The sequence below is a fragment of the Tursiops truncatus genome, chromosome 9, assembly GCF_011762595.2.
Source record: "Tursiops truncatus isolate mTurTru1 chromosome 9, mTurTru1.mat.Y, whole genome shotgun sequence".
Lineage (NCBI taxonomy): Eukaryota > Metazoa > Chordata > Mammalia > Artiodactyla > Delphinidae > Tursiops > Tursiops truncatus.
Genome location: NC_047042.1, coordinates 97705453 through 97732335, shown reverse-complemented (window position 1 = coordinate 97732335; position 26883 = coordinate 97705453). Strand labels below are relative to the sequence as shown.

Below are 26883 nucleotides of genomic sequence, written 5' to 3'. Positions count from 1 at the left end.
TCTCAAATAAACAACCTAACCTTACACCTAAAGCAATTAGAGAAAGAAGAAAAAAAAAACCCCAAAGTTAGCAGAAGGAAAGAAATCATGAAGATCAGATCAGAAATAAATGAAAAAGAAATGAAGGAAACAATAACAAAGATCAATAAAACTAAAGCTGGTTATTTGAGAAAATAAACAAAATTGATAAACCATTAACCAGACTCATCAAGAAAAAAACAGAGAAGATGCATACCAATAGAATTAGAAATGGAAAAGGAGAAGCAACAACTGACACTGCAGAAATACAAAGGATTATGAGAGATTACTACAAGCAACTCTATGTCAATAAAATGTACAACCTGGAAGAAATGGAAAAATTCTTAGAAAAGGACAACCTTCTGAGACTGAACCAGGAAGAAATAGAAAATATAAACAGACCAATTATAAGCACTGAAATTGAAACTGTGATTAAAAATCTTCCAACAGGGGCTTCCCTGGTGGCGCAGTGGTTGAGAGTCTGCCTGCCGATGCAGGGGACACAGGTTCGTGCACCGGTCTGGGAGGATCCCAAATGCCGTGGACCGGCAGGGCCCGTGAGCCATGGCCACTGAGCCTGTGGGTATGGAGCCTGTGCTCCACAACGGGAGAGGCCACAATGGTGAGAGGCCCACGTATAACAAAAAAAAAAAAAAAAAAAAAATCTTCCAACAAACAAAAGCCCAGGACCAGATGGCTTCACAGGTGAATTCTATCAAACATTTAGAGAAGAGCCAACACCTATCCTTCTCAAACTCTTCCAAGATATAGCAGAGGGAGGGACACTCCCAAACTCATTCTACGAGGCCACCATTACCCTGATACCAAAACCAGACAGGGATGTCACAAAAAAAGATAACTACAGGCCAATATCACTGATGAACATAGATGCAAAAATCCTCAACAAAATACTAGCAAACAGAATCCAACAGCACATTAAAAGGATCATACACCATGATCAAGTGGGGTTTATCTCAGGAATGCAAGGATTCTTCAATATATGCAAATCAATCAATGTGGTACACCATATTAACAAATTGAAGGATAAAAATCATATGATCATCTCAATAGATGCAGAAAAAGCTTTTGACAAAATTCAACACCCATTTATGATAAAAACCCTCCAGAGAGCAGGCATAGAGGGAACTTACACCAACATAATAAAGGCAATATATGACAAACCCACAGCCAACATCATTCTCAGTGGTGAAAAACTGAAACCATTTCCACCAAGATCTGGAATAAGACAAGGTTGCCCACTCTCACCCCTATTAATCAACATAGTTTTCGAAGTTTTAGCCACAGCAATCAGAGAACAAAAAGCAATAAAAGGAATCCAAATTGGAAAAGAAGTAAAACTGTCACTGTTTGCAGATGACATGATACTATACATAGAGAATCCTAAAGATGCTACCAGAATACTAGAGCTAATCAATGAATTTGGTAAAGTAGCAGGATACAAAATTAATGCCCAGAAATCTCTTGCATTCCTATACACTAAGGATGAAAAATCTGAAAGAGAAATTAAGAAAACACTCCCATTTACCATTGCAACAAAAAGAATAAAATACCTAGAAATAAACCTACCTAAGGAGACAAAACACCTGTAGGCAGAAAACTATAAGACACTGATGAAAGCAATTAAAGATGACACAAACAGTTGGAGAAATATACCATGTTCTTGGATTGGAAGAATCAACATTGTGAAAATGACTATACTACCCAAAGCAATCTACAGATTCAGTGCAATCCATATCAAACTACCAATGGCATTTTTCACAGAACTAGAAGAAAAAATGTCACAATTTGCATGGAAACACAAAAGACCCCGAATAGCCAAAGCAATTTTGAGAAAGAAAAATGGAGCTGGAGGATTCAGGCTCCCAGACTTCAGACTATACTACAAAGCTATAGTAATCAAGACAGTATGGTACTGGCACAAAAACAGAAATATAGCTCAATGGAACAGGACAGAAAGCCCAGAGATAAACCCAGGCACATATGGTTACCTTATTTTTGATAAAGGAGGCAAGAATATACAATGGGGAAAAGACAGCCTCTTGAATAAGTGGTGCTGGGAAAACTGGACAGCTACGTGTAAAAGAATGAAATTAGAACACTCCCTAACACCATACACAAAAATAAAGTCAAAATGGATTAAAGACCTAAATGTAAGGCCAGACACTATCAAACTCTTAGAGGAAAACATAGGCAGAACACTCTATGACATAAATCACAGCAAGATCCTTTTTGACCCACCTCCTAGAGAAATGGAAATAAAAACAAAAATAAACAAATGGGACCTAATGAAACTTAAAAGCTTTTGCACAGCAAAGGATACCATAAGCAAGACAAAAAGACAACCTCAGAATGGGAGAAAATATTTGCAAATGAAGCAACTGACAAAGGATTAATCTTCAAAATATACAAGCAACTCATGTAGATCAATATCAAAAAACAAACAACCCAATCCAAAAATGGGCAGAAGACCTAAATAGACATTTCTCCAAAGCAGATATACAGATTGCCAACAAACTCATGAAAGGATGCTCAACATCACTAATCATTAGAGAAATGCAAATCAAAACTACAATGAGGTATCACCTAACCCTAGTCAGAATGGCCATCATCAAAAAAATCTACAAACAATAAATGCTGGAGAGGGTGTGGAGGAAAGGGAACCCTCTTGCACTATTGATATAGCCACTATGGAGAACAGTATAGAGGTTCCTTAAAAAACTAAAAATAGAACTACCATATGACCCAGCAATCCCACTACTGGGCATATAGCCTGAGAAAACCATAATTCAAAAAGAGTCATGTACCTCAATGTTCATTGCACCTCTATTTACAGTAGCCAGGACATAGAAGCAACCTAAGTGTCCATCGACAGATGAATGGATAAAGAAGATGTGGCACATATATACAATGGAATATTATACAGCCATGAAAAGAAATGCAATTGAGTTATTTGTAGTGCATTGGATGGACCTAGAGTCTGTCATACAGAATGAAGTAAGTCATAAAGATAAAAACAAATACCGTATGCTAACACATATATATGGAATCTAAAAAGAAAGGAAAGGTTCTGAAGAACCTAGGGGCAGGACAGGAATAAAGACGCAGACCTACTAGAGAATGGACTTGAGGATACGGGAAGGGGGAATGGTAAGCTGGGATGAAGTGAGAGAGTGGCACGGACATATATATACTACCGAATGTAAAATAGATAGCTAGTGGGAAGCAGCCGCATAGCACAGGGAGGTCAGCTTGGTGCTTTGTGTCCACCTAGAGGGGTGGGATAGGAAGGGTGGGAGGGAGGGAGACGCAAGAGGGAAGAGATATGGGGATATATGTATATATATAACTGATTCACTTTGTTATAAAGCAGAAACTAACCCACCACTGTAAAGCAGTTTTACTCCAATAACGATGTTAAAAAAAAATTCTTATATCAAAACCTTATGTTTAACCTACTATGTGATTTCTGTCTCCTGTTTGGACAAAGGCATCTACACCAGGAAAAGGAGGACACACGTATTGAGCCACTACTGTGTGCAAGGCTTTGTGCCAGGCTTTTCACACCTTAACTCATTTAATAGATATTGCATAGTGTCCTTTGCTTTGATATTACAAAAAGCATCCAAACTCAGAAGAGGAGTATGTGGCAGAACTGACATTCCCACCCAGCTACACCCAGCCACAAAGACAGTGTGAGGCTGAAAGGGACAGTCTCCTGACCCAGCCCCACTGGTTCAACCAGGGGAGAGATCAGCTGTGTTTTAAGTATTTATATTTAAAGGAGAAAATGCATTAAATCAGATTAGGCAAGTACAGCTCAACCTGCAAAGCCTCAGGATGCGTCACATTATACTGTTTCACTTTATTACCAGGTGGCTGCCACTCTTCTAAGGAACCCTGGTGCATTTGTCATGGTCAAGTGCAATAATTTCAAGGTAATTTCTTTGGGGTCCACATGAGCTATTTTGCTGTACATTTAGCTGGTGGTCATTTCACTGGCAGTTAAGCGGCAATAAGAGATTGTGTAATAGAGCCTCATTAAAATTAAAGACTGTGACACCATGTGCCCCAGGACACCTTAAAGGGACACTCATTTGTTCAACATTTACCATCGTTCTGACTCAGGCTGGGTCTTGCATCTCACACGCTGAGTTCAGAGCTTTAATGTCATTTAGGTATTATTTTGTGATTTCAGTTCATTTCCATTTTAAGCCACAGTTTGTCTTAGCAGAGTTTGTAGGGATTTCCTCAGCCTGTTTAGGTTTTGGGGATGAATTGGAGGAGGCGGGGAAGGAGGAGGGAAGAAAGACTGAGGCAACATGGTCACTTCTCACCAACGGAGGGCCCAGCCCCACGTCTGGAGACGAAGGGTCATGATACACTGCCCCGAGGACACATTTCCGGGGCTCCGGACAAGGGCCCGGTATTTCTTGCCTCTTTTCCTAATCCCTAATTCTCGGTAATAGTTGGAACCAGCTTAGCAATACTGAATTCAGAACAAACCATCCTGATGGATGTTTTACTCCAAGTTTAAACACGGGTAGAGGCCAGTGCAAACAGAAAAGAGCAGAGGCTGTATCTTTCTCTCCCACCTTATTCTCCATCCCATTTGCAGGTCTGCAGATGGGGGTCCCGCAAGCCCCAGACCATTCACAACTGAGAATGGGAAAGAGCAGGACTGACCCCAGCATCAAGGGCAGATCCATGTAAATGTTTCCCACCTCCTCCTGACTCCAAGTCGCTTTGTTCTCCTTCACGGGGAGGACACAGGAGAAACACAGACGCGAGCGGGAGACTGCAAAGTAGAGTTCATGTGGGTCCGCCACCCGTTACAGGGTCCCCTGCCTCGACAGTGACTCTGCGAGGACAGGGGCCCGCCCCACCCACCTCTTGCTCTCCCAGACAACAGGGCCCGAGGCGCACACACTTGCGAAACCTTGAGCTGTGGGCTGGGCAGGCAGAGGAAAGACACCGGGCATCGGAGCCCAGGGGATGGTACCTCACCTCTGCACTTCTGGCTCTTTCTTTTCTGTGAGATTATCTAGTAAATCTCCTGGTCCATTTATTACCCACATGAAATGGGTCTGTATCATCTTAGATGCTCACTTAACATTTATTGAATGCGCTATGTTGGTGTTGGGTGTGTGTGTGTGTGTGTGTGTGTGTGTGTATTTAGGATATGGAAAACCAAGGTTTTACTTCTGCTGGAACTTCTGCTCTTAGAGGAGAAGAGCTCTAGGGACGATTCAACTGACTGAAGCCCGTAGAGAATTTTATGGCCGTCGGGTTTGGGTGAGCCAGCCTGACTCCATCCTGGAAGGACACTGAGTGATGGCTAGTCTGGGATCTGAATCTCTATGCTCTGGGAGACCCTGCTTCTCTGGGAGCTGTGAGTTCATCATAACCCATTCCTGGGACCACATGGCTGGGAAGCACAAGCGCATCACTGTGGAGGCCAGCACACCAGCCTCTTCCCGCCTGTACTGCCAGGACACAGATTACCCCTCCAATTCCAAGGGCAACCAAGGATGTTGACGGCAGGGGCCAGCTGGGAGGTCACGGTGACATCTACCTTATTTTGGTTTTGGCCTAAACTGCTTAGGAGCCCTGCTGTTTTATAGAGACAGAAAGAGAAGAAAGAGGCCAAGGAACACTCTCCCCTGTAACAGAACCATGAAATAAACTAGAAATTGTCAAACTTTCATTCTCAGGATAGCGATGCACACCTGCAAAGAGGTGCCTGAACAGGCTACCTGGTGCCCCTCTGTGAAGGAACACTTCAGTCACCTGCAGGTGGACCAGCCAGGGAGCCTTTGCTGCTTCAGGACGGATGAAATGCCCCTGAGGCGATCAGAGGGGAAGGTGCCGTCTTCCTAGATGAGGAAAGGGCATTGCTCTCCCCTCCCCACTGCCCCTCTGCTCTGACCCTACTCAACACCTTTCAGCCCTTGGACCACTATGTTCTCTGGAACATGTTCCAGGGCTCCCTTTTTGCTGTGTCCTTTGCCTGGCAAGCTCTTCTGCTCTTCCGTCACCACACACAATGATTGAATTAGTTCTTGTTCTGGAATGTTATCTAACCCGCTCACTTTATTACTGGCCCCAAGCTTCCTTGCAGTCCCCTGGTGAGCTGGACTCAACCACGTGGGGGACTTCCATTTAATGAATGAATTTTCAGCAAGGCTAGAGGTGGCGTAGCCTAGAACCAAAGCAGATGCATTCACCTTCTCAGCCCCCTTCTCAGCCTGCACCTGGGTCTGGGGTCCTTCTACTCTAAGACCAAGGAGAGGAGACTTCGCTTCCACATCTAGGAAAGATCCAGCTGAATCCACGGACGCCCAGCCTTTCTAGGATGGAGAACACCTTGCAAACGGGAACTGGAGGCTCTCTTCAAATCTAAATCACCTGTCCAAGGAAAGCAGAAAGGAGGAGAAGTGGCGATCGTTTCTTCTGTTCACCCTCAGAAGACCTGCTTTGATAGCACCTCGTTTCTCTTCCTTGGAGGATGGGAAGGATTGTGAGTCTTGCTGTCCTTGCCAGGGTCACTAGGGAACTCGGCTGGACTTCCAGCGTAGGACGGCAGGGTGGTCCGGGGGAGCGAGGACGGGCCAGGAGACTGGTCCTGGCTCTGTCACTGAACAGATGGGTGAGGACACTTCACGAAGATTCCCTGGACCTGTTTCCTCATTTGTAAAACAAGGAGGTTGAACCAGGAAATACTTAAGGTTTCTCTGATTGAAAATGTTTTGCTACCATGGGCCTAAGGAGTAGTATTTTCCCAGGTGCCTGGGGCTTTGAGCAGAATCTTCTGCTAAGACCCAGCTCCAGGGCATCACCTTGTAAAGTGTTCCATCAGTACATTGTTCCCCTGCAGCCAATCGTAGTGACGGACAGAGGGCGGGAAGGAGAGTCACTGCCCCGTAGACCAGGCAGAGTTTTCTCACTTTCAGCTCTGAGACACAGGCCATGGACCGAGAGCTGTCTCTGCCACATGCATTGGCACATCTCAGCGAATGTGCCCCCAACATTCACCCTGAGCAGATGTTTACAAAACAGACAGATTCATCCGGGATATTCAGGCAGGTAGGGGCCTTAGAGAGAGCTAGCTTATCACCTTTTGCCCACAAATGTAGAGGAGAGAGCAGGGTGCCAGGAGAGTAAGTGGCCTGCCCCAGGTCACAGACTGCAAGTGGCAGGGTCGGCCTTGAACCAATATTAAACTCACAAGGAATGCTCTTTTCCAGAAATGGTTAAGGTCTGAGAAATAAAGGATTCAAGGGACACATCTTTCTTTCCTGTACATGCACATAATTTCTCTGAGATGCCAGGAGTTTTCATTTATGACTTGATAAGCAATTTTAAAATGAGAGTTATCGTAAGTACTTATTACTATTCTCATCATGCCATCTTTATTATGGAAACATAATCAGTCAACAAATTTTGCCTCATAAGGTCTAGCGCAATTGAAATCCAGTGGTATTGATGCAATTAAAGGAAGTAGTGAGCCTATTAGGTGATTTATGTTTTATATAAAAAATTTCTCAAAACAAAAAAAATTAGCTTTCGAATGTTAATCTACTTTCCCTAGTCTAATACTCCACCTACTGGAAAAACACTGAATACTATTTAAAACATAAAGTATTTTTAAAAGAACTGATTTTTTTAAATCAATAAATCCCTATAATATTTATAAATATCAAAGGATGAGAGGAGAAATTCTCGTTTCATAGCTGATATAGCATTTTTTAAATAAGGTTAAGTTCGAAGACGTTTATAGCAGGGAGGGCCCAAATGCTGTATAATTTTTTCAAAGAAAAAATCTCAAAGCAAAACACATTTTGATAGACTATAAAACGACTTTCCGGGAATAAGGAAAAACAAATCAATGGATGGAAAAAGGGAGGAAGAAGACAAAGAAGAGAAACAAAATAAAATTAGGGAAGGTCAATTCTGAAAACAGGTACTAACAAGCATAACGTTGCTAAAATTATACAATGTGATGGCTAAATCTTCTATTAATTAAATGAAAAGAATAAAGAACTATGAGGGAGAACAGTTACGAGAAACAATGTCAACATGACAAATGTGATTGGGGTCCTTTCTGTTTCAGTCTTTATTGGCTTCTGTCATCTTGGTTTGTCCAGCACGTGTTTTCAGGGGTTGGTTGTTTAAATTTGGTTCCTGGCAAATTCCTGGGTGAGTTTTTTGGGGGAAGTTTTAACAAAGCCATCAGTAAACACGATGTGTTAGAACCATCTGCCTACGGACAGGGAAACCATTGTAGGCTGCTGTGTGGGATGGTACTGCTGTCCAGCCATTTGTCTGCTGAGGCTGGGATGGCCAGTGTGGAGGTGGGTGTGGCCGCTCTGATTGTCAAGTTCTCCGCGGGGGCCCCGGCTGTGACTGGTCCAGATATGACAGGCATCTGCCGGTGTGCACTCCTGAGGTTACACCTGCCCAGCCCCTAGGCCACCTGGGCACAGGCGGATGACCGTCCCAGGGTGACCTGACTGCTCGGGGAGCTTCTCTGCGGGAAGAGGGAGACCTTGGCATAAGCCTCAAATTCCCCCTCTGACCATATCACCTTCTAGGCGCGTCTTTTAGTAAATGACAGGACTCCTGACCTCCTAACGCCACACGAAGACTTTCGAGCGATTCTGCTGTCCAGCCACCTTGTGGAGCAAAGCTGAAGACAGGCTGAGGAGTGTTCCCAGCTGGGAACATCCCACTACATTTCAGTGGGGGAGGGATAGACTAGGAGTTTGGGATTAGTAGATACACAGGCTACTATATATAAAATAGATAATCAGCAAGGTCCTACTGCATAGCACAGGGAACTATATTCAATATCTTGCAATAACCTATCATGGAAAAGAATCTGGAAAAGAATATATATATATGTATAACTGAATCACTTTGATGTCCACCAAAAACTAACACAACACTGTAAATCAACTATACTTCAATAAAAGAAAATAAAAAAGAATAGCATGTTTCTCATATCCAGTGATGCCAGGAGGGACTGGTGATGATTCTAAGTCAGGTCAGAGGTTGGATTCAATGGCCCGTAAAGACCATTCCAATTCTAAAATTATTCTAAGCAAATATTATGACTAAAGTTTGCAATTTACATTGTTGTTTATGGAGAAGAACTGGAAGAGGTTTGTGACAATCAGCTTTGTTTTCGTATCCAGGGAAGGAGGTGGACAAAGATACTGTCCTACTCAGCTCCGGGGAAGCTGAGACACCAGGAGGTTTGTGTCTGACCCAGGTCCACGGACTCGGTGGTAGCTATTCAATTTAATACACATAACTATGTGCGGGACACCAGGCTGTGTTGTTAGAAAGAACATTTCCTGGCTCCCTGCAATTCTAAGGCTCCTGGTCATTAGAGCACTATTTGGTGTTTGTTATTTTTAAAGAAATGAACCTGCGATTTCTATCGCTGTCACACCCCTAACCTTAAAAGCTAATGACTTTCCTAAGTAAATTCACTGATCAATGATTCTTCTCCAGATGATGTTTAAAATATGGAGAGAAAATTTAAATGCTGTACATCTAATCAGACTACGGATAAGGGCTTTACGGTTCTGAACCTATTTAATGAAACAGCATTTTCTTCCTAATTGGCTGGTCTTCTAGGGTTAAAGGTTTGCTCACATCGTGCTTGTGCAATGATGCTTATATGTGGGGTGTTTAAGTAAAGCGACCCCAGGTGCTTTTACTTCATTGATCTTTTTAAGGCACTGGCTTCAGTATTTAAATGAGTTTGAGTTTGTTTCCTGAATGGTCTTTCATTAAATCTTAGGTTGACCTCATTCCTCCTGCAATCATGACACTGTAATGGCAGAAAAAGACTAATAAAAAATATGAACTCATTTTATGTGGTTGAAAAGGTTACATTTCTATTGATTTCAACTGTAATATAGTTAAAGTCCTTGGTATTAAGAAAACTCAGCAAATACGTTCTTTTTTGTACAGAGGCTCTATCGATATTCCTTTGCCAGTAGGTTTTGGCAGCAATAACAATATGCAGGATGGAGTCTAAAAATTGGCAATTATCAGAGGACTGATAGCCACATCCTTTAAATTCTCTTCCAGGTGAAAGAGTATAAAGGTGTATCATGAAAATCATTAAACACAGAGTGACTTCAGAATGTGGGGTGAATGCGGGGTCTAACAGCTCGAACGATGAGCAGTTCTGCTGGCTTCAGTAGTTTTTCAAGGCTGTGGAATGTGGGGAGGGGTGGAAGAATTTAGCAGAGGTGGTGAGGAGTGGGAATAGGAGAGACTAGAAGAAATGAGGCAAGAAATCTAAGGAGGGCATTCACTTCTCTTGGAAAAAAGAATATGGAGCTGAAAGGGTCTGGGAGAAGGAGGAAACGTGCAAAGAATATCCCCCCAAAGTTTGATCCTCTTCTTCCCCCTTTTCCGTATTATCGACATCATCATCAGTGTAGCAGCTAACATTTCTTGAAAGTCAACTCCAGGTCAGATCCCACCTTAGGTACTTTACACGTATTATTTCACTGAATCTGCAAACGACCCTGTGGGCACAGACTCTCATTCACCCCATTTTACAGCTGAGGAAACCGAGGCCCTGGCATTAAGTTACGTTGCCTAAAGGGACACATAGCTTCCGAGAGGTACAGCCCAGAGGTCTGTGCGCCTGCAGAGTCTGAGCTACGCTAATGTGTCTGCCTGGATCCTGTGCTGTTGCAAAGCTAGGCTGGCAGGACGTCCACAGCAGCTGCACAAAGTACTCCTGGGAATGAGCGGAGGGGCAGGGACAGCCCGGCATCGCCTCTGCCTGGTGTCCTCCTGGCCCCCATCTTGCTACCTCTCCTTTTGGGGATCTTCTGATTTACGTGACCCTGGCTGTCTGCACCCATCTCTGGCTGCAGGACGGGTTTCCGGAGATGACGTCGACGTCGGAAGTCAGAGGCTACAGAAGCCTGTCGGTTACTTCGCCGCTGGCGCCACAGTGCATTTGTGGTGCTCGGCTGTGGGGGCTTAAGCACATAAGCAAAGGCAGAGGCTGTGGGTCGATAATCCAGATCCCGATGTCATCCTCACAGGGGTAGAGAGGGCTCATTTCTGTCTATTCTCCAGTTTAGCTTCTGCTGGTGGCCTGGGTGACCGATACAGGGCGGGATGCTGGAGGGAGCGGCAGTATTTACTCAGTGGCTTTATTTGCTTTTACTTCCACTTCCTCTTTGATGCTCTTGCGCCATCTTCACTGTTGAACTACCAGCTCAGACCCTCGCTTCTCCGCATGAAGTTTTTTATTACCATCCCCTCCAGCGTTCAGATCACATCTCCTCATCTCAAAGATGTTAGGGTAGGGCTAATTCTTTTAGGTCACTAGCCAGGACAGGGAAGAATGCAAGTCAAATGCACCTGAGGAAGCAGAAAGAATCTTTGTTCTCTCAAATGCAGCACATGTGCTCAGAATCCATTATTTATAAATGTGATCCATTCATTTATCCAGTCACTCAGCAAACATTTCTTCAGGCTCTCTAGTGCCCAGGGCTCAGGGACAGAGCTGTGAGAAGCACAGGTGAGAACGAAATCCCTGGGCTGTATCTTTGAACGTGACGTCAAGCTCCCATTTATATAACCAAGCCCCATGGCCATCCCAGTATTTCACATTAGATGCAAGTGACCCACATGACAACTCCTGACTCTGCATTAGATGAGCATTTGCAGAAGCCTCAGCTAAGGTAGCTTCATGCGGAAGTTTTCCCTTCCCCACCCTCAGCACTGGTTCTGGCTAGTGACCACTAGAGGGCATCTTAGCACTAGCTCAGGACCTGCTCCAGGCCACCCGGTCCACCAAAATCCTCACGTTCAGTCCCTGGGCTGACGTTTCCCTTCACTGAGTAAAAGGGCAGAGCGTAACCCTTCAGAACCTCGGACTGCATGTGGGGATACATTTATTTTTCAGAGAGGAGATACACTTACGTGAGATAGGAACCTGCTTTCAGTTACCTGGGCATGGGAACCACCGCTCTGTCTACTGTGTTACAAAATTGCTTTGAGAATTACCATCTTTGAGAGTGATTTTAGTGCACTGCAGATGGATATAAGGATATAATGCCTCACAGATTGGACTTTAGTTTTCATGCCAGATAGAACAGAAATCTGGGAACCTCGCCTTCTTTCTTGAGAGATGATTTAAGGACAGTGGGCCTGGGGGGGAAATGAACGCTCCAACAGCTTTGGCTGCATTCTGGAGGAGAAAAGAGAGAACTGACATCTCAAACCCTAAACTGGACCAGAAGCTGCATTGCAACTGTTTTCCCACTGAGCTGTAAGAAACGTAAAGCGAAGTAAACACATTTTTCTGGAGCGTTGGAATGGAGGTCCTGTCTAGCCTTAGAGCGCGTAATTCTTTTGCAGATGAAATTGCTTTAGAAAAGAAATGAGAAACTTGGAAGTGTTGACATACTCATTATGAGTCTTTCTCGGTTTCAGATCAGATGACTTTGATGGGTTAAACTTATTTTTTCTTCGGTTCCCCTCTGTAATTTTTTTGGATTGCAGAAGAGCAAATACTGGCTCCCTGTGGTAAAAAATAAGTCTGATAACGTGGTCCTCCCGCCCCCCATGCAAACATTAAGGCACGGCTCAAATGCCTTCCTCGGTCTCCTCTGATCCATTTCTCCCACCCTCAGGATGATTAATTTCCCCCCCTTTTCTGTGCTTCCTCAGCATGAGTCCACACTTCAGTTGGCCCCTGGTTCATGTCTGTGTGATTGACGGTCTCTTCTGTTGGACTGTGGCTTCTGAAGCCACCGGCCATGCTGCCCGCTGTGAACGTGCAGGGAGGACTTGCTCCCTGGGTTGAACTGCAAATGGATAGAACAGGAACCTTGGTTCTGAAGGCCCTGCTGATAATGACCTAACAGCTGCTCTCTTACTTTTTGCTTTTAAGAAAGAGAAGGGACTTGGGAAGGAAGGAAGGATAGTAGCATTTATTGGGCCACAGAAGATGCTAGATATTTTCATGTAAATTTTCATTTAACACACACACACGCCTCATTAAAATAGGTGGCCTTATTCCCATTCTCCAAATACGTAAACAGAGCATTCAGTAACTTGCCAGAGAACATAGAGTTAGGAAGTGGAGGAATCTGTCAGTAAGGATGTTTAAAAATTTATGTCTTAGTAACAACTTAGTAACAACAATCCCAATCCAAGGGGGTCTCCGTTTAGACTCAGACCATCCTCAAAGGGAAATCTTGCTTCATGTGCTATGGCCTTATTACCAGCCAAGACTCATAATACTCTCTTCTGCTAGATCCCCAGTCTATTATTTACACGCTGATTGGGAGACCAACTTGTTAAGTCTCTTGCCGAGGAGAATTAGGTGGAATGAGCGTCTACTATCCGAAGAAACGTATATCGAGTGTGTATACAGCTTTCCTCTCCTCCCAGAATATAAACTCCTTGAGGGTAAAGGATACATTTCGTTCATTCCTCCTGCCCCACCAACTCATCATTGTCTACCTGGATTTCTTTCATGTAATAGGTACACAGCATATATCTGTTCTCCTCAATGTACTCAATGAAGTTGAGTTAATTTTAATTGCACTTCATAAGCAGCCATATGGGATGGCACTGACGACCCCCTGATTTTACCCAAGTCAGGTTTAAGGAATGGTTGCTGTTTGGAACTTCCCATCATGCCGTGGGCTGAGTGGCAGACAAGGATAAGAGATTAATGTCAATTACATGGCATAGTGTTAAATCCTTAGTGATCATCATATGGTTTTAATACTTCTAAAAATGCACTGTTAATGGAACATCCCAGAATCATCTTGAGAACATTTTGTCACACATCACTGCACACCTCGGAACTGGGACCTTACATAGTGGGTGCCCAGACCACTAAGTACACAGATGGTCTCAGTTTACAGCTGCAGGTCAGTTTGAACACACGGTGGCAGGGGGAGGAATCCTCGGCACTGATGGTTGTGTATCTTGTTTCTCTTTTCTGGAGACACTTCACCAAACAGTCCTACTTTCTGTTCAGAAATAAATAAGGAAAATTTGCTAAAATACCCTACCATGGGCCAAGGACCCAAAATCCAATCTAAAACCAAATGACACAAAGCTAATGAGGTCATGAGGTGTGTGATGTGTGTCTCGATTGTGAATAGGCTTCTCTGGATATATGGAAATACTGAAAACAAAACAAAACAAACTGTGACACATGTGCAGACCAAATGAATGGGCAAGTTTTCAATAGACACATTCCTGTCTCTTCTCTTCCCAGGTATCTTCTGTGGAATTAAGCCATTGTAATGATATGAGAAACAAATAAAACATTGACCTATGCCCTCTGCATAAGTAAACATCTGAGTCGGTCTTCCATGAATGTAGGAAGAGAAGCAGTAATGCGCTTGCTGAGAACCCAAACAGAGAGCCAGTGCATGGGTCAGAGTGCTCCCGGGAGGGAAGGATTAGAGACATCAAAGGGCTCATCACTATTCCCGCCATCACCGCCCTTCTGTCAAGCGTGCTGGTAATGCACAACCAGGGCTGTGAGCTCATCTTCCAGAGGAGAGAAACGCTAAATTAGCCAAAGGGAAGATGTTACAGTAAATGTAATCTCAGAGCAGGGCCTTAGACTAGTGAGGTCAACTTCCTTTATTTGTTCTGACATCCCTAAAAAGACTTAATGCTTCCAAACAGTGTTATTTTTGAAAATAAAGGCTTGAACAACCTCTGATATTAAAATTTTCAGTTGTGTTTACAGCTATACACTTTTTAGTATTGTTCGTTATTGGCAGAAAATTCAAGGGTAATAAAGGCCCACATTTTTAAATAATTCATCTGAGCCTCAGCTTCTAATTTCAGGCCAGGCTGCATGCCAGCACAGGAAAGAAGGATGCTCAGATGGAAGGACCAGAGGTTATGTCCACGCTTCCAGGAAAACTGACGTGGACTCTTTATGTGGCACAAACACTGGCCTGAAAGTTGGACTCTTACTTCTTTTTTCACTTAGAAAAGTTGCGATTTTATGACCTCCAGCAAATCTCAATACGGCTTTTCTTTTTAAAAAAAGTGTTTTCCCTCCATTACATAGTTATTTTTTTCTGAGGAGGTTATCATGTAATTTGGTATTTCAAAAACATGAATATACCTTTTCATAAACTGCAGTAGGGTATCAGGGGTTTCCTGCTGCCTATGTCAAGGAAGAGATGAGTTCAGAAAAGAATTGGCCAGTTTCCAAACATCAGTGAAAGGGAATAGAGAAAAGCCCCAAAATTTAGAGCCTCACACCAGAGAGTAAGAAATAAAACTGCAAAAAGCTTTGACCAACAAAGGCACATGAAGATTTTCAGCTCAGCAAACTGGCTCAGCGCCACGCGGGAGGTTAAAATTAAGAGCATTTACCCCACCACAACCACCTAAGCCTCTTGTCTCAGATGGCCTCAAGGCAGCTGCCATGACCTTGAGAGAGAGGCAAGGGTCCTTGGAAGCAAATGACTATGTTGGTCCAAGACCCACGTTTAGGGAAGAATGCAGGGCGTTATCTACTGGTACACGAAACTGACCGGAAGCAGATAGATCAGAAGCCAACTCAGCTTCTGAAGGAACTGTATCGGCAAAGAAACTGCAGGTCTGGTCTACAAAGGCTTGTGAGTATAAAACAACCCTCAGTGTAATTGACACCTGCAGGAAACGGTCCCTGGAAGCTGCACAGCTTCAAGGAATGCATTATCACCAACATTCAGTTCAGAGGAGAGCCATGGAGAGCCATGCAAATAATGGACAGGAATTTGGCCTATTCAAGGAACTACTCCCATGGCCAAGGGCGGCAGCAGGACGTCCTCAGAGCGTCTACCCAGCATGATTTCATCACTGCTACAGAACACAGGACTTTCCTCTTTAAAAATATATCTGCTATAAGGCAGACTTTCATTGGGTTTAGCCACTGACATTTTAGGGTTGTTACAGCAACTGGTGATATCCTAGTCTTTTTCTACATTCCCGGCGTTTAGCATTCACCCTATGCTACTATTGTTGGTAACACTTTCCTCTGACCATTTTTAGGATTCATATTCAATATACAGCTCAATTAGCAATTGATGCAACTGCTGTTATACAATTTGGTTGAAATTCTGATTAACAGCAGGTAAGAAATTATCATCTTTATTTTAAGAGATGTAATTCACTGAGTCTGAGGAACATTTGTTTTGAAAATTCCTGATGAAAACAGTTGAAGTCATGCTCTTTGTGCTATAAAAATTTGGGGACCTGATCATCATTTGTTTCTGAGGACTTGGAATTATTTAAGAAAGTCCTTATTTTACTTGCAGGAAATCTGTTAGCTTCTTCTTGGCAAAGACGGAACTGGCCCTCCAGTTACGTGAAAGCCAAAATGATACATCTTTACCATCTGTTCATTTGATTTTTAGAGAAAATGGATTAGGAGTATCTGTGCCAGAGACTATATCCCTGAACCCTCCACTGTAAAACTTCCACAAAACCCCTAAATATTTGATAGTTATTCAAGGAACATGTACTTAATTCATTTTTCAAGCTAATTTTATCCTTGGATCAGGTGAGAATATCAGAAAGTTGTATCACCTCAGCCCTTGTCCCCTTCATCTCCCATCACCCTGTTCTACCCCACTGCCTGCAGAACTGTTTGGGCTGAAATCCATTTTTAAGTTATACTTGACTTTCCCAAGGAAATGCTACGTCAAGAAGGTTTGTGAAAAACACATTTGTTGCAGAAACACTGGTGAAGGCCCTGCGTACCACCTCTCTCGGTACCCACTATATAACAAGGAGGAAGGGCCTTCAACTATCACTGCATTTTTAAAACTCTGAAGAAATATAGCAAAATGCCAAAATTTTAAAAGTTTGGATGGTGGGTCCATAGGTGTATGTTTTATTATTCTCTGTACTTCTGCATATTTTTGAACTATTTTATAACTTCAACATCACTCAATTTCCAACTGGCCAGAGGTATCCATTTCCAACATTTTATGGTCACCCTCCCAGACATCTCTCTACTAAGTGATTCAGTTAAGAGCATGTGTAAACTTCAGTGTGGTAGACCTCGGTTCATCTAGGCTTTTGCTACTCACTGCTTCCTAATTTTGAGTGAGCTACATCACACTCTGAGTGTCAGTTTCCACATCTCTAAAATGGGGATACTAATGGTGCATTCCTCACAAGCCTATTGTGAAGACTCAATGAGAAAATGTGTGTCAAGTGCTAGCACAGTGCCTGGACCACAGCACCAAGAAACGTGAGCTACCATCATGCACGTGATGTTGCCAAGTGGATCGTGCTATGGGCAGCTTGCCATGCCAGTGAACAGAATCCATGGTAGATAAAGAAAGGAAAGAATGACCGAGCAAGAAAAATTCCATTTCCCTGGAAGAGCTGGTATATTTTATGCTTATGGGTTGTGGAATTCCGGGCACCAAGAAGCTCCGAGCCAAACTTACGCAAGTGGGTGAGACCTTCTGACCCGGGTAACCGTATTCCATTTCCCCATTGTCTTGGGGCCCTACTTTTCGTGACTCACTTTAACTCTCAATTTCGTTTTAGGTACTCCCTGTAAACCACCTTATATCCCCTGTGCAATGTGGTTGGGACGAAAGGAAGGAAAGGAGGACGGGTGAAGCCAGGGACGGCAGGCAGGAAGGAAAGTAAGAAGAAAGGATTTGTAACACAGGCTTTGAAATTATTCCTTGTAATGGTCATGTTCAGTTCTTAGATGATGCTAATTGGCAGTTTTTAATCACAGGCAGTGTTTCTCGGGTGCTCTCTGCCCGCTCGGGGTTTGTTTTACATTTGGCATTAAGCCTTCAGCTTTATCACGGGTGCAACTGTGAGTTTCCATAAACGATGCAACTTGAGGGTTGTCCTGGGCTCTGGTTTGCGCTGGCATCTGAGAACTCCGAGAGTCGGTCCTTCATTCTCTGTGTGGACATTGGGCACTTTGTCTTTTGGCAGCAAATGTTTCATCCAAGGTCAGTTTCCCTCAAGTGCTCCTCACCATTTCAGACAGCGTGTGCTCAGGGAATGCAAACTTATTTAAGGTTAGCTTTAGGCCCAGCTAGGAAAGCAAACCTGCTTTTAAAAACGCTGTAAACACTGACAAACATCATCTAAATTATATGATGTTTGCACATATATAAATGTATAGAATTTTACCTTAATTCCAAAGGCATCATTCCACAGCACTTTCTTTTACATCTTTATTGGAGTATAATTGCTTTACAATGTTGTAGTTTCTGCTGTACAACAACATGAATCAGCTGTATGTATACATATATCCCCCTATCCCCTCCCTCTTGAGCCTCCCTCCCTCCCTATCCCACCCCTCTAGGTGGTCACAAAGCATCAAGCTGATCTCCCTGTGCTGTGCAGCAGCTTCTCACTAGCTATCTACTTTACATTTGGTAGTGTGTAGATGTCAGTGCTACGCTCTCACTACATCCCAGCCTCCCATCACCTTCCGTGTCCTCAAGTCCATTCTCTACATCTGTGTCTTCATTCCTGTCCTGCCACTAGGTTCATCGTACCATTTTTTTAGATTCCATATATATGTGTTAGCATATGGTATTTGTTTTTCTCTTTCTGAATTACTTCACTCTGTATGACAGACTCTAGGTCCATCCACCTCACTACAAATAACTCAATTTTGTTTATTTTTACAGCTGAGTAATATTCCATTGTATATATGTGCCACATCTTCTTCATCCATTCATCTGTCGACATTCCGTGGCATTTTTTTTTTTTTTTTTGTGGTACGCAGGCCTCTCCCTGTTGTGGCCTCTCCTGTTGTGAAGCACAGGCTCCGGACGCACAGGCTCAGCGGCCATGGCTCACGGGCCCAGCAGCTCCGCGGCATGTGGGATCTTCCCGGACCGGGGCACGAACCCGCGTCCCCTGCATCGGCAGGCAGACTCTCAACCACTGCGCCACCAGGGAAGCCACTCCATGGCACTTTTAAACTCATCTTTGAGTTAGCCTTATTTTTGTTCTTTGATGAGAAGTACATTTTAATTTGAAATTATTTAAATATATTTGTCATTATATTTTATTGTAACTGGGGGCTATCAGAATGGGTTGAGGATATATGTGTGTTTTACATTTTTGTTCGATTATAAAAATGCAACATAAACTTACAATTAAAAAACGAGGGGCTTCCCTGGTGGCGCAGTGGTTGAGAATCTGCCTGCCAATGCAGGGGACACGGGTTCGAGCCCTGGTCTGGGAAGATCCCACATGCTGCGGAGCAACTAGGCCTGTGAGCCACAATTACTGAGCCTGCGCGTCTGGAGCCTGAGCTCCGCAACAAGAGAGGCCGCAATAGTGAGAGGCCCGCGCACCGCGATTAAGAGTGGCCCCCGCTTGCCACAACTAGAGAAAGCCCTCGCACAGAAATGAAGACCCAGCACAGCCATAAATAAATAAATAAATAAATAAATTTAAATCATATGGGCTTCTAAGAAGACCTCTGCTTAAAAACAAAAAAAAGGAGGAAATATAGAAAACTCTAGAGGAAATGAAGCCATTTATAATCCCTTTACACAGAAATAATCACGATTAACCTTTTATTATATCTTTCTCTATATATTCTTGAGGTTGTAGAAGTTCTCAAGATGGATTTGTAGATTGTTTCCAGGAAAAAAAAATTCGATGTTTTTTTGGAGTTGTAAAGGTGCCCTTGGAATTACGTCCACACTCTACAGTCTTCCCGGCCTGCAAGAAAGCAGGTCATGGGAGCAGGGAATCGGCTCGACCTGCTTGTCTGCAAGCAGGCACCATATCTTTTCTTCCTCCACCATGTCTACCTTTGTTTTCCATCTGGGCTGGACTGGAGAGGCTGGGCTGACAAAGACGAGTGCACCCCAGACCATGAAGTCTTTCCAGGCTGCATTCAAGTGGGTTGAGGCATCTGCTTTCTAAACATGTCCAGAAATCTCAGTGCAATTGCATCCCATTGTATGACAGAAGGAGGAGGTGGGGGACAGGGCTTTCCAACACCCTGGGTACAATTCCTATGGCCGAATTAGTTCCGTGCCTTCTACAGTGCTTCCCACTTCTATCTTCTCCTTTACCTCAAAGCATTGTGCAGCCAAAGTTTTTCGTACCCAGCGTGTTTCCTTTTCCTGGAACTGTAGTCCTGTTCCTTGGAAGATTCTCCTCAATTCCCCACTCTAATCATGAGGTTTGATTAGGGGCTATCAGTCACTGTTCCCCTCCCCTCACAATAGGGTGAGTGTGTGACCCCAGCCAGGTCAATCAGAGACCTTCTCCAGATTTTAAAATGAGAACCGAGAAACTAGGACCTTGCTTCTGGTCCCAGCAAAACTGGGAAGATGTGAGCCGACTTCAGTGCCTGTGTCCCATGATGTGTGGCAGATGAAGCCTGCTGCAAGAGGAATTGTCCAGAGGCAGGTGGGCAAGAAGAGAAGATGTAGGGAGGGAGGGAGGGAAGGAGAGGAGGGAGAAGGGACGGGGAGGGGGAGAGAGAGAGAGAGAGATAGAGAGAGAGGGAGCGGGAGAGGGAGCGGGAGGGAGAGAGAGAGAGGCATTTGGTCGTGGCCTAGGCTTTGTTTGAATCCTCCAGGTCCCCTGCATTCTTTCAAAATTTTGGTTTTCCCTTTCTTAAATTCTATAACCTACCCTAGGAATTTTCTCTACAAATGAATTCTGAACTGGTTTTCTGTCCTTTGTCATCAGAAGAACCCTAAGCAATAGAAGCCGGTTCTCCCCAGCCCCACTTTGGTCCCCTGGGCTCTGCAGGTCTCTGGCTCCTCCACTGCGTGGATTTCTCAGCCTTTCCTCAAGAGCCCCAAGTCCTTAAAACAGCCCATCCCTCTCCCCTGCTTCAGGGTAATCTCTCATTTACTGTAGCAGACAGCAGCTCTGATTAAGCTAATATTTGCTCTTAAAGAGCTGCTGCTTCCTTCCAAAGATTCCCCAGTTGGTGGAATTTGGCAGAAGGGAGGCCATCTTGACCTTCTTTACTCCAGACTCTCATTTGGGGAAATGCACCAGGAAATGGAATTATTTAGCCTATCACCTGGACTCGCTTCTCCCACTCACCCCACCCTCGTCTTTGCATGTGGTTCCTCAACCCACAGGGCTCGGTCCCGACACACAACGCGTTTTTTTGGAGACAGCGAGGATTAACCTTGCAAAACTCCGCAGCTGAGACAGCTCCCTTCCTTGACACTGTCCTTCAAGCTGATTGTTGAGCTCTTTTTAACTTTTAATATTATTTTGCAATGGTGAAATGGCAAGATAATCACTTTCTTTAAGAGGTGACAGATGGCGCATTTTAAAACAAGAGGATGCCTCTAATCAGAAGCCAATAAACACAACGTTGATAAAATGGCATAAAACCACCCCTTTCCTGTAATGGTATAAACCACCATACTAATCCTGGACTTGCTGGCTTCTCTGAATCAAACTTGAGTTATGGTGGAAGACGGGCGTGGTTTACTCCATAAGTAATTTGCAGCACCTAACACGTGACAGGCACTGCGCTAGACTCAGCGACTGTCCATCACTATGAGAGAAGCTTATATGCCCCATTTGATTGATTGTGCAATAGGCTGTATCTGCACATTGTCATTTTCCGAGGAAAGGCCTCTCCTGAAAATGCTCTCTAGCATTTACTGCTAAAGGCCAAGTGTAAACTCCGTATCAAGTTATGAATTTGACATCCGCCAGTGCTCACGAAGAGACGGGGCTTGTGCCTCTCCTTTGCAACCTGAACTTCCCACAGTTCCCAGCCGAAGCCGAATCCGAATGAGGTCGGAGAGGCTGCTGAACCCCTGCAAATGACATTCCACTTGACTGACAAGACAGCATCCCCCTGACAGGTATCTATTTTGAACCCCTGCTAGAGAATGCAGTGACAGTTCCAGCCTTGATCTTTGCCTTAGTTCCCAGGGAGACCTCCTCATGCCATGTTTTATTCATGGTGTCTCCCAGGCCGGTCTCTTCATTGTAAAAATCGGTCGTGGGGGTAGGGACAATCCATGAACCTGAAATAAAGTTTGAGTGTCGCAATAAAACCGTCCCTTTGTGTACGGAAAGCCTACAACCAGGGTCTGAGATGCTGGGGAAGGTTTGTGTACTGAGGATTTTTAAGGCAAAGCATGCACAGAAGAAAAGAAAATAGTTATTCACATTGCACTGGAGTCGTGAAGGAAGTAGGTCAGATAAACCAAAATAACCTTTGCTGGGAAACGCGATAAGCTTCAGACATCTGAGACCATGGAGAGAAAAGATGCTGCAGTGGATAAAAGCAGTAGACCGATAGATGTGCAGGGCTACAAGCAGGAAAGCTACAAAGGACGTACAGAGTGAACACTTATTCTACCTTCTCCCAAGAAATCTCTTCTCCATCAACTCTGTCATTGTCCTTCCTGTAGGAACTGGCTATCTTTCTACTTCACAGGTTAGAAATTTGTAGGAGAAAGTATCAGAAGCATCTCTTCCACCTGTCCTAATCGCCCAAAACAAAACCAAGAGCCCAGCATGACAGAGGACAGAGATTGCAACCCTGTATCACATCTGCTTGATGAGTAACACGTGTGTACCTTGAGCGTAATGGTCCTCTCGTGACGGGTGACATTAACGCTGTGGGGCTGCCCATTGGCCATGCTCCTGTGGTCCACGTCAATGTTATACGGCTCCCTGGTGCCACCCAGGCTGTACCGGATCTGTAAGCTTCCTACACAGAGAAAAGAAAAGAAACTCAGTCATTTCTCCACTCTGGATTTCATTTTAATGTCACTTCCCCCACCCCTGGAGGCTAATTCCATTAAACTCGGCTTCAACGTCCATCACCGCCGTTCTGAATTCTGAGTCACTAGCTCAGAGGCGCACGAATCCATGAAGGCTCACAGCACCAGCACGCGCATGTTGATGATCTACCAACAACAAGCCATAAACAACCCAAGTCGGGCTTGAGCCTGGGATGGCAGAATGAGAACATACATGGTACAGGACCATGGAGACGCCTACAGGCCCCACAAAATACTCTGTGAAATAAAAAATAAGTGCAGGATGCCGGGATGACCTCATGCCATCAGCAAGGTGTGACATTCAGCATATAAAAGAACCACGAACATACAATGTTAAGAATAAACATAATTTACAGAAGATAAATCCATGGGATTTTGGGAGGCTTCACGGAGACCAAGAAAACAAAGCAATGGCTTTTATTCTAGGTTAGAGACCTCATCAATCCAAATGCAAACCAAAGGCGAAGAGATGGGTCCTCATCGCCTCTCAGCTGTCGTTCACTTTGCCTCAACAAATTATTCTTTTTTCTCTTTCTTCTTTCTTCCCAATAATGACAAGCAATATTCAAAAAGATTAATACAATATTCTATATCCTGCTTTTAATTAATCTGCACAGCAAACGTAGCTTTTATTTCTTAGTTATGATTTTTAAAGTCATCGACTTTTTATCTCATTTTTTACTCAAATTGGAATCTTCGTGTTAATAGCTTCTGACATCTCAGAGCTTAAAAATGGAGCCAGTAATTTAGCAAGAGTTTGGCCAACTGTAAATCACCTAAAGATTCTTTGTCGCCTTTTTCATTTTCCTTCCAGAGGAACAAAACTGATATTCTAAGTTGTGAAATAAAACATGATAATTAAAACTTAAAAAGTGAACGGAAAAGAGAAAGAAAGTCACTGGCAACTCCACCGTCCAGAGGTCAGGTAAACGACTCTAAGTATTTGGCAATATCTCCTTGTAGGTAATTCTCACGTCCTCACGTGCACGTAAATAAATGCAACAGTTTCTGAATGCTGCCCTTCCTTATTTTGCGTTACCTGTGCCATTTAAAATATTGAACTACGCTCCTGGAATTGAAAGAACAATCATGAATTACTTGCATTTCCTATTTTTCCTTTCTGAACAAACCTGGCAAGGCTTCACTACTTGAGTTTTCTCTTGGCACTTGATCCTAGATTCCTTTGCTTTATAGCGTTTCAACCAAGCACTGTTGACTTTCGTCTCCTAAATGGGTTTAAGTTCACCCACTCTCCCCCATCTCCACAACCACAGGGCCTCCACTGGCACCTAGAATGCCCTGGTATCGCTCCCATAGGAGCCTGCCCCTGCACGCAGAGCTCCTGGCCTGACTCAGGGCCTCTGGGCTGGCCACACCCTATCAGTGACCTGACGGCCACCACCTGGGCTTCACCTGCATTGGCTTCTGCCTGGATCACGTGATCCAAATCAGTCCCTCCTTTAAACGTGATCACCCTTGACCCCATTTCACTCTCAGGCGAGTCCCCTCTTTCCGTGCTCTCTTACTACTAACCCATTAATGGAGGTGTCGCACTGGGACCTCAGACACAACATACGTGAAACCAGACTCTTGATCTTCCCCTCCAAAAACTATTCCATCACAATTCCCACATTTCAGTTAACGGCCACTTTATCCTTCCAGCTATTCCTGCCTAAAAGCCCTGACTCCCGCCTTGCTCCTATAATACACGTATGATCTATTGGCAAAGCTTCTTGGCTCAGTCTTTAAAACACACCCTGAATCTTACTGCTCTCATCACTTCCATTTCTATTCCTGGACCAAGCCACCCTCGTCTTTTGTCTGGATTATTGTACTAGCCTCCATTCTAACTACTGCCCTTCCGCCACGCTCCCTCAGCCCAGCCTGGCCTCCGCCCCTCACATACCTGGTCTCTCCACGCGGCAGTCAGAGCGGTCCTCTGCTCAGAACCCTCCCATGGCCTCCTGTCTCACTCAGAGTAAAAGTCGACATCTCCATAACGGCTCACCAGGCCCTCTGTGGTCTCCCCCCTCATCTCTGACATAACCTCTCATTATTCTCCTCCTTTCTCACTCCGCACCTGAACACACTGGCCTCTTTGTTGTGTCCCCAGATGCCAGCATGTTCCTGCCTCAGGCCCTTGGCACCTGCTGGTTCTTCTGCCTAGGATGCTCATTTCCCAGTTATCTGCATGGCTGAGCCCTCACTCCCTTTAGGTCCTGCTCAAATATTGCCTTCTCAGTGATCATTTCTGTGACTTCCTTATTAGAAGCAGAATTTACCCACTCCTTTCCCTTGGCCAGGCTCTCCCTCTTCTGCCTTATTTTTTTCCCCATGAGAGTTCTTACCATACAACATACTGTACTTAGTATGTTTACTGCTGTCTTCTGCTAAAATGTAAACTCCATGAGAGTAAGAATTTTTGTTTATTTCTTTATGACTTAGTTCCCAACGTCTAGAACAACGCCCGATACATGGTAGGTGCTGGATAACTACTTGTTGAGTGAATGGATGATGGTCTCCTTGCTTCTGTGCTTTCTTCCTTCCCATGTTTTCTTAGCAGAGAAATCTTTTCAAGATGCATAACTGACTATTTGTCTGGTTCACTTAAAACTCTTCAAACTTTCCAGCTGCTTAGAGGATAAAGACATACATTCTTAACATAGCTTATGATGTCTTGTCTGATCACAGCTTGTCAGTTACTTTATTTTAAAACATGCCATTTACCCTCTTACTTTTTTTTTTCTTTTTTTTCTTTTTTTTTGCTGTACGCGGGCCTCTCACTGTTGTGGCCTCTCCCGTTGCAAAGCACAGGCTCTGGACGCGCAGGCTCAGCGGCCATGGCTCACGGACCCAGCCGCTCCGCAGCATGTGGGATCTTCCCGGACTGGGGCACGAACCTGTGTCCCCTGCATCGGCCGGCGGACTCCCAACCACTGCGCCACCAGGGAAGCCCTACCCTCTTACTTTTTACATTCAAGCTACCTAGGACTTCTCTTATTCCCTAGGAAATACAATTCTTCCTGCCTCAGGACCTTTGAATATGTTGCTCCCGTTTCCTGAGCTACTTCTCTCCCCACTCCTCAGTGATTTACTCTATTTTTTCTTTATTCTAATAGCATTAAAAACAATCTATTGTTTGGCAGTGAAGGAGATGATTAGGCAGTTGTTTGGCTATAGGTAGAAAAAACAAGTCAATTGTCTTGAGTTTTTATTCTCCACTTTACTTCTGGTGCTCTGACCTTGTATGATCACAGCCAGTTTTCTTAAATACACAGCTGTATTCATTCATCATTTAAAACTTAATTTCTTTAGAACATACTTATCTAGTGCCCCTGTTGAACCCAAGTTTTCAAGGTCTAGAAGTGGACTGCCTGGCTGGCTGTAAGTGTGGAGTCCACTTCTAATACAGACATCCATCCCCAGCCCCTGTATGGTATGGGCCAGGCCGTGCCTCGATCTGGCGATGCAAAGAGAAGTAAGAGAGGGCTCTGCCTTTGAGGCTAGGAGTTGGAGGAACTGGTAATTATGCCAAAAAAACCCCACAAAACCCTGGACATTTTTCTCCCTACTGTCTCTTCGTCATTGGCCCCTTTATGTTCTCCAGCTCATTAAAATCAGTATTAAGTTGTTTTCGTTATTTTTTCTCTTTCCTGGATTTCTTGGACTTTGTAAATATGATGTAAAACTTCTCTAACTGCTTCACTTAATGGCAATGGAAATGATCTGCTTTGAGGAAAAAGATGAGTTGGACCTTAAAATTTATATACAGTGAACATCTATAAACAGTAATGGCAATATTCTTGAATAATAAAATTTAAATGATATATTTATTCCTTTCAAACAATAGCACAAGAAAACCACTAAATGATGGGAAGGAGAATATTAGTATTTGTTCATTAAAATAAAATATCATTAAGATGGAGAGATACTTCACTTCTTGCACCTCATGTTCATCTCCCGGGTGAATTAAAGCAGTTATAAGGGACTACTCTCTTACTGGCTGCAGCAGTAACAGATTTATTCTCTACTGGTCATCATC

General features: G+C 44.0%; 1 protein-coding gene across 1 annotated transcript in view; it reads right to left on the bottom strand.

Moving 5' to 3' along the window:
- Positions 1-26883, bottom strand: part of CNTNAP2 (contactin associated protein 2) — a 982287-nt gene that overhangs the window by 139352 nt on the left and 816052 nt on the right. The window contains exon 14 of the mRNA XM_073809473.1: positions 22635-22768. Within this exon, the coding sequence (XP_073665574.1) occupies positions 22635-22768 (134 nt within the window). The remainder of the gene's footprint in view (positions 1-22634; positions 22769-26883) is intronic.